Below are 8,853 nucleotides of genomic sequence, written 5' to 3' on the forward strand. Positions count from 1 at the left end.
CCCTGTTGGCTTTCTCACCATGAAAACATTTGCTAACCACTCTGGATATGTGCATGGCTCTATAAACCCCGTTGCTAAGAGCTTATTAACCTCTGCTTCTATGGTCTCTATCTTTTCAGTAGAAAATTTTTGTTTTTTCTGCCTTATGGGCCTAAACCCTCTGTTAACATTCAACTTATGCTCCATTACCCCAGGGTGGATTCCTGGCATTTCAATTGCCGAGAAGGCGAATACATCGGCGTTCTCACGCAACAGACTTATTAGATGACACCTCATATCTACATCCATATCTGCTCCAACTTTCACTGTTCGACTGGAATCTCCTGGCTGTAACTATATCTGCACCGTTTCACCTCCCGTCAACGGCATTGGAGTTGCTTCCGGCCTTGTATGAAAGTTGCTCATGGCCAGATCCCGTACCGTTGGTTCCAGCTCTTTCTTTGGATTACTTGTCACTGCATCCTCCCCAGATGGATTTTTCAAAGCCGTTACATAGCAAGATTTCGCCATTACCTGCCCTCCGTGAACCTTTTCAACAGCTCCTAAATTCGATACATAAGCTATCGTCAGATGGTATGTCGATACAACCGCTTGGACATCATGAATTATCAGTCTACTAATAATGGCATTATAAGCTGATGGGACATTGACCACTAAAAATTCTGCCATCACATCTCTCGTAATCGGCCCATCACTCAACCGTACCGGCAAAATTATGCTTCCTTCTGGTCTCACTGTCGATCCATTGAACCCAATGATCGGATAAGATACTTGCGTCAGATACTGCCTCCCAATCATCATTTCATTAAAAGCTTTCATGAACAAGACATTCGCAGAGCTGCCTCCATCCACCAGAACTCTCTTGACATCAGCTCCATTGATCTTTGTTATGAGCACTAGTGGGTCATCATGTGGGAATACAATACCCCTGGTGTCCTCTTCCGTAAATACAACATATGGGATTGAAGCTGGACGAGGGCGGTTGTTGGTATCCAGGGCATTGATGATGTGACGGTGCTCAGACAGATGTTTCTTAGCCCCACTAATTGTTCCTCCATGAACCGGCCCCCCAGTTATCACATCTACCCCTCTTCCTGTTGATAGGGGAGGCATTCCACCACCTCCTTGTCGGACCACTCCACCTTGTGACCTTTCCGGCCATGCCTCCAACTGATGTCTTTCTATCTGCCGGGGGGGTGGTTGAGCTCCTCCCGCACTTAACCGATACCGAGTCAAGTGCCCTTTTCTTATCAATTCCTCAATATTATCCTTCAACTGCGTGCACTCTTTGGTATAATGACCCACATCTCTATGAAACATACAGTACTTCTTAACATCTCTTGGTCTTGCCTTCATCGGAATCGGCCTCGTCCAGCCTTCTTTATTCTGATTAACTGAATAAATTGCTGCTCTTGGTGTGTTCAAGGGCGTATATGAACTATACGGCATTGGCGGTTTTGTAATTCTGAACTCCTGCTGATTTCCCCCTCCCCTTCCTGGGGTCGAAGTTCTCGGCCTTCCACTTCCAGAGGTTGCCCCTTCATATTGATATTGACCTTTGCCAGCAGCTACATTCTTACTACTCGTTTTCATCAATTCTTCACTTTTGATATAATCATGGGCTTTGTTAAAAGCAGCTGCCAAGGTTTAAAAATTCTTTCGCGTAAGGTAATGCTTAAACTCGGAATCATTTAAGCCATTCATCAATGCCATCACAGCTATCTCCTGTTGCAATTTCGGAATCGTACTCACCTCATTATTAAACCGTCTGATATGATCCCTTAAAGACACATCCCGCCTTTGCTCTACTGCCATTAACCCCCCTGAAGTTCTCTGCCGCACACTGTTACTAACATACTGCCCCACAAACATCTCGGTCAGCTTCTCAAAACTATCTATCATCCCATTTTCCAGGTTATTGAACCAATCGGCCGCGACCCCAATTAATGTAGTCGGAAAGACTTTGCACCAAACAACATCTGAGTTTGTGTACAACATCATATGCCCTTCGTATGACGTTATGAATCTACCCGGGTCTCCTCTTCCATCATACCTACAGGTCGGTATTTTAATTTTTTCCATCGGCTGGTTTAAGAGACTTTGCGCAAACGGCGATGCTCTTAATTGTACCACAGTTCGTGGTACCTGTCCTTCAACCTGAGAACTTCTATGCTGATGGGTTCTTGTAATAACAGTGCGACTCGACGACTGCCCCTCTATTTGACGCGGTGTGGTATGTGTTCTTACCAGCGTTTCTTCCCGGCGGTGCCTTGGTGAATTCGTTGCTTGATTTAATTGTTCACCATGATTGATTAACGGCACCCCCCCTTCAGCCTGAGTTGTTTCAGCCTCTTTTCTCTTTTTACTCATTGCAATCATTACTCTTGCTGCTACCTACAACTCTTCTGGTGTAAACACCGCCATAGGGTCTACTATCGTCCCCACCTGCCTTTCCAGGGTTAACGACATGTGGAACTGGTTTTCTTCTAATGTATGTGTTTCGTCTTCTACCTCAATTTCTGGCTATGCTGTAATCGGTCGATTTACCGTTTTACTTATTATTGGTGTTGCATTATTTTCGGCCATAATTATTGTTATTTTGTGTGTTAGGTTCTTAGGCGATAGAAGTAATCACTATTGCCCCCTCCTAGCGCCAAATTGTTTCTGTCTGGATCCGATTACCCGAGAGACCGAACCCGAGAACTTGATACCCCTATCGACAAGCTGAGAACCTACACAATGAGCATAAGTTAGCTAGCGCCGGGGTGATCCGGGGATAACCACTCTGATGATAAAGTTAGAATGTGTTTAAGAGAAGGTAAGTAAGAGAGAGAAAGTAGAGAGAGAAAGAGAGAGAGTAATAAATGCTTACCATTCAATGAAGCTTAATCTACTATTTATAATAAATTTCATGACATGTGGCTACAATGCATGCAAGGCTTTTCTCGCCAAGTGTCAATGATAAAAGTGCCACGTGCCAAGTATCGAAAAGCCAATATGGCCGATATGTCTGCTTTATGGAACATATCGGCGCTTGTCACATATCATCCCATACAATGTTTATATTATTGTGACAGAGAAATCTTTTCAGTTTTATAGGTCTTTTGATTGTTGATAAAATTATACTTTTCTTTTGATAAAATTATACTTTGTATATACAAATTTATAGAAAATTTTGTCAAAAAATAACAATTTATAAATGAATTTATAAACTCGTTCAGTTTACTCGTGTTTTTGTATAGCATTCAACACCACCTAGCTAGGAATTCTCTCTGATAATTTACAAGAAAAGAGAATTATTTTTTTATATAAAACACAAATAAGAGACATATTTTCAATCCAATGCCCAAGCCACCCCTGCCTTTTTTCTTCTTCTTTTTTTTTTTTTTTCCTTTTTGAACATTATAAAGCACACCAAATTACCAGACACTAGTTTGGAAAATGCATCTATTCTAGTAATTCGGATTACATACCAAGATAAGCCCCAAGGTTTTTCTTCGGATAAAAAAATCTGCGATCATTTAAGCACCTCTCCTTTTTGAGAGTTGCAAGAACATGGAAATGCATGCATCGTAATCTTATTTAATGCAGCAGCTTACATGTAAGAAAGCAAGAGTTTTCCATCTTTTTCCTGCCTAAATTATAATGCCAACCATTGCTAATTAGAGCAAATGGAAATGTTATATTTGTGGAAATTCGTGTGGCTTGCGTTATTTTTTTTAGTTCTTCTAGTTTAAGTCTTAGGCAAAACTAATCTAATCTTATACTTCTTCCGTTCTATTAATATTGCAACAATGGACTTTTTGCACTATTCATCACTTTTTTGACCATATAATATGAGTTATACGTTAAACAAGATATAGTCAAGTGGGATCTTGTTGAATTCGTCTCATATAATACTTTCACAATATCAACTTTTTGTAATTTTTACTCTTACACAATTATAGATATTTAGCATATTAATTGTGTTTTGGGATGCATAATTTCCTCCTTGTTGCAATATTAACAGAACGGAGGAAGTACTTCGTACTATCTATTCCCTCAAAAAAAAAAAAAAAAAAAATTCTTATACAATTATACTCATTCAACTTTAGTTGATGATGAACAATATATTTAATTACCTCTAAACATCAGAAGGTCTCTTTTTGAGTATGAAATGCAACCATACCACCAGCCAATCAGTTAGGAACGGAGAGCACCCCTCGCCTAACTCATGCAATACAGTATAGAGCAATATTCAATATCAAATTCTACAAAGAACTTGTCCGGGAAAATAAGTTAAGCTAACAACATTCTGTTTATTTTTACATTTATTTTTGCTGGTAAAGATCATAAGGGCATTAAAAAGAAAACACTCAGAAGATCCGAGTCTAACGCTTTATTTGGATAGCAAAGAAAGAACGAAAAAAAGGGGAGGGAAAATGGAGGAAGGGAAGGGAAAAGAAAGGGAGGGGGAGGTGAGCTCCATTTTCCCTCCAAATCTCTCCAATTTTGGAGAGATTATGGTTATTAAAGAGAGAGGGAAAATGGATCCCTCCCTCTCCTTCCCCTTTCTTTCCCCAATCTTTTACCCAAACAAGAGATTTTGTCCCCCTCCATTTCTCTTCTCTTCTTTTCCTTCCATTTCTTCCTATCCAAATAAAGTGTAAATGATACAGAAATAAAACTTAAGAGTTGAGATAGTAAGCTATTGACCTATTGTACATTAATCAGACTACAATCTAGAATGTTTACTTATATTAGGACTGACTTTACCTCATGTCAGCTGTTACAAGCCCCAATCATGAAACAGTAAAAGCTTACAGAGTTGATTTCTTGACATCAATAGAGATTAAAGAAGCTCACTTTCAGACTCGGAGTAGAATTATGACTTACCTTGACATGGCTGTCAACAATGAGCATCACACTTACTTATTATAGATATATGGAAATAAAATCTGAATGCTATTGAATAGGAAACACAACACGTTAGGGTTCGTTTGGCATTGTTGTGGTTTTCAGTTTTTTGGTTTTTTGTATTTTAAAAGTGTATAATATATGTAATATAATGAATCCAAAATTAGTCAAATTTATTAAAATCATACTAATTTTGAAAACTGACAACAGAAAAATGAAAACACCTTTTTCTTGTTTCATGTTTTTGGTTTTTTGTTTTCAAAAAAACTGAAAACTAAAAACAAAAAACAATGTCAAACAAGCCCAAGTTACCAATTACGAGTACCAAACATAACACTGAGAAAATCATTTGTATAAGATTTTTATTAAAAAAAAAAACAAATCTTCATTAAAAAAGTGTAATTTGTATTTTCATTTAGCCATTTCGTTTGATGACTAATTTTGTTCAATTATCGAATTAGTTATGGAGAATTTATATTTATAATTTTAATTATTCATAAGAAAGAAATTAAAAAAATTAACTACAATAAGTTATTATACCTCAACTCCTTAAAGTTGTATGTAGATGATGGTAGACGTCAGTGTATATGCAGATTCGGGATGTGGCATATGTTGGGCCAGTCTTCCCCGTCTGGTTTCCGGCATCTATCCTTGATCTCAGGGCTGCTCCATGTCATTGTAAGGGTATTGAGGGAAGTGAGGTGGCACATTTCCTCTGGCAGCGATTTGAGTTCACAGTCATGTAATTCTAGAAATTGCAGTGAGGTCAAGTACTGAATTCCCTTTGGTAGAATCACCTTGCACTTATGTAATTCCAAGGAAGTAAGAGAGTGAAGAGATTTCCATGTTGATCCCAGATTCTCCAAGCCCCTACAATACCCAATCACAAGGTTTCGAACAGAAGTGCCACAGCTTTGAAGTCCCTCTCTAAGGGCTCCCAAATTTTCTATATCACTCAATTCGATGCGATCAACGCTTCCCACACACTCCCTAAATAGGGAATTGAAAATGTATGAGTTATTTATTCTCAACCTCTTCAATGAGATTGGAATGCTTTGAACACCGCCTCCTCCCATACAAAATGTCAGTGCTTCACTGACAAAGTATGTCAATCTGTTGCAATACGAAATTTTCAAAAAGAGGAGTTTAGAAAATGATGGAACGAAAACAACATCCTCCATCCACAATCCCTTTAATTTTTGCATCTCACGTATCTCTAACTTCTCAAGAGAGGGGAAGAATATAGCTGATGAAGATGGTGCATCATACTTTATGAACTCTACATTCTTCAACTCCTTAAGTTTAAAATATTTGAGATGACAAAGTTGACTCAGTGATGATGGGATGTATTGCAACTCATCACATCTTTCCAACTCGATGCTCATAAGCCTTGGCGTCAAACTTGGCAACATGGTACCACCATAATTCTCCACCTTCATCTCGTGAAATTGGTTACTAAATAACAGGCTCTCCAGCGCTGACTCGTGACCTTCTTTGTGACCAGAAACTAATATGCATATTAATTTTAAAGACTGTAGTGTAGCATGCATAATATCTAATTTTGAAAAATTAAGGTTGCCTGAATTATGATGAACTTTGATAAAACCTCTGAGGCTATTAAAAAGAGTCATCAACTCTATGACCTTGCCTTTTTTAATATGCCTTAGTTCATCAAAATCATACAATAAAAACAACGGTAGTGTGTGAAGATATATTAATTTATTCATCCCTGCTGGCATATAAAGCAAGCTACCACACTCATCTATGTCCAACACTCTAAGATTTACTAGTTTGTTTGTGTCATGAGACAACTCCTTTAGTTGTCTGCATTTAAATAGTTTTAACATTTGTAGATTGTGAAGCTTGGCGATCGATTTAGGGAGCATCTCCAATTCATCATTATTTGACAGATCAAGGTACCTCAAGTGTAATAATTTATCAAATTTATCTGGTAATGTTTGAGTGATAGAAAAACTCAAGTCAAATGCCCTTAAGTGATTACAACTTGAAATAATAGCATCCACATCGCTATTTGTGAAATCACAATAACTCAAACTAGTACGCAAACTTTTACCTGGATAATTACTTGAGCGAAACCAGGTAGCCAGACCTTCATTACTATCAATTATTAGATGGTGAACTTTTTCTTCAAAATCATTTCTACAATCTGTAAATTTTGCAGACTCTTTTGCTACTTTTCTAGCAAGTTCATGTATGAGATCATGCATTTTAAATGAATAAACTTCATCAAATCCATTCCCATTAATGTCTTGGAAAAAACATCTATGCAATAGAATTGATAAATTTTTTTCACCGACATCTTCCTTGCTCTCAATTTAAGAACTTGGAACAAGATATCCTTGTGCCATCCATAGACAAATTAACTCCTCTTTCCTAATAACATAGTCCTCGGGGAAGAGTGAGCAAAAGCTGAAGCAACTTTTTAACTCAGGAGCAAGATGATAATAGCTAAACATCAATGTTGGCATTATGTCGTCATCATCATCACATAACTTAGCCAAATCGACACTTTTGAATAACTGCCAAGCTGCAACATCTTGATCACACAACAAACTTGCTACCACCTTTATTGAGAGCGGCACATTGACACATTTTCTCACTATTTCTTTACCTATCTCAACTAGACCAGTGACTGCTTCGTCTTGCCTTTCTCCAAGCGATATTTTTTTGAACAATTTCCAAGAGTCCTCTTCCGAAAGACCAGGCAACACATGAATTGGATAGTTTCCAATACATACTGCTACCTTCTTGGAGCGGCTAGTCACTAAGATCCTACTTCCCTTTCCCCCTAGGATCAAGAATTTTTTCAACTCAGTCCACTTCATACAGTTCTCAGACCATACGTCATCTAAAACAAGCAAGTACCTTTCCCCTTCTATCTTATTTCGAAATTTTAGATATAAATCCTCAAATTCAAGCCCCTCCTTGCTAATCATCTTACCTAGGATATCTTCCATGCTAAAATTTTCAGACACACAAACCCAGTACATATTTTCTTTAAATGCCTCTTTGATCCTACAATCATTATATACGAGCTGTGCAAGAGTAGTTTTTCCCAGCCCCCCAATCCCCACAATGGTCACAAAAGAAATATTATTTTTTTCCAAGTCGTCCTTTAACAACAAATCCACAATGATCTTTTCGTCAGCATCTCTCCCAATAATATCATGTTCAAGCACATAACAACATGTTTTCTCTCTACTTTTGACAGGCTTATACAACTTACTAAACCCAAAATCATTATGATTTTTAGCTGCATTATCCAACTTTTCTTTAAGTTTCTTAATCCCACTTGATATTTTAGCAGTAAATATCAGTTGATTATTATCAGAGGAGAAGAAACGGCGTACCTTCTTAGAAATCTTACCACCAGGCATTCTATTCAGGCGTTGAGCAATGGTATTGAATTCATCCATCAGATCATCCGCATCATAGACAGCGTCCTTGAGGTTATCAACCCAGTTTTGGCCTTCATTTGTGAGCTCCTAACACTTGGAGTCCGCATCTACAAGGAACTTCTTGATGGTTTTGACAGTTTCGAGCAACTTCTGAAGCTCAGATTCATACTTACAGGTGGAGCATAGGCTTCTCACTTCTGCACACTGTAATGTTGCAAACACCGTTTGAGCAACAGCGAGTGCAGTAGCAACATCCCTTTTACAGTAGAGTGTTGAATAAAAAAGAGCAGAGAAATTAAAAGATGAAGCTAAGAGTTGTGGTATTCTTTAATTTTTTTTTTTAACAGTGAGTGAATTTGCTCTATGACTGTTTAAATAACCAAAGAACCTTAGCTTTTTGGACAACATAAATGGAAAGAACCTTAAAATATAATATTTCTATTATAAAAAAGACTTATAGCAAACGCGTATCAAAAGAATCAATACTCCATGTTTGACTCAAGTGTCCAAATTTGTACTCGTATCTGTAAATAATTTG

At 37.8% G+C, this 8,853-nt stretch overlaps 3 protein-coding genes across 3 annotated transcripts; all 3 read right to left on the bottom strand.

Annotated features, from left to right (window-relative positions):
- Positions 1-333: 333 nt before the first annotated feature.
- LOC110709883 lies at positions 334-1,593 on the bottom strand. Its single transcript, XM_021888144.1, has one exon. It carries the CDS (start codon positions 1,591-1,593, stop codon positions 334-336), a length of 1,260 nt encoding a protein of 419 aa, XP_021743836.1.
- Positions 1,594-5,474: 3,881 nt separating this feature from the next.
- On the bottom strand, positions 5,475-7,124 carry LOC110709884 (putative disease resistance protein RGA1). The gene has a single exon (XM_021888145.1). The coding sequence runs from the start codon at positions 7,122-7,124 to the stop codon at positions 5,475-5,477; it is 1,650 nt and encodes a 549-aa protein (XP_021743837.1).
- Positions 7,125-7,232: 108 nt separating this feature from the next.
- Positions 7,233-8,294, bottom strand: LOC110709885 (putative disease resistance protein RGA3). The gene has a single exon (XM_021888146.1). The coding sequence runs from the start codon at positions 8,292-8,294 to the stop codon at positions 7,233-7,235; it is 1,062 nt and encodes a 353-aa protein (XP_021743838.1).
- Between the last annotated feature and the right edge of the window lie 559 nt (positions 8,295-8,853).

This window comes from Chenopodium quinoa, unplaced genomic scaffold, assembly GCF_001683475.1.
Source record: "Chenopodium quinoa cultivar QQ74 unplaced genomic scaffold, ASM168347v1, whole genome shotgun sequence".
NCBI classification, from domain to species: domain Eukaryota; kingdom Viridiplantae; phylum Streptophyta; class Magnoliopsida; order Caryophyllales; family Amaranthaceae; genus Chenopodium; species Chenopodium quinoa.

Bases quoted from the DNA above. Each gene is read 5' to 3' on its own strand.
- LOC110709883 (XM_021888144.1), bottom strand. From the start codon at position 1,593: ATGAAAACGAGTAGTAAGAATGTAGCTGCTGGCAAAGGTCAATATCAA.
- LOC110709884 (XM_021888145.1), bottom strand. From the start codon at position 7,124: ATGCATGATCTCATACATGAACTTGCTAGAAAAGTAGCAAAAGAGTCT.
- LOC110709885 (XM_021888146.1), bottom strand. From the start codon at position 8,294: ATGCCTGGTGGTAAGATTTCTAAGAAGGTACGCCGTTTCTTCTCCTCT.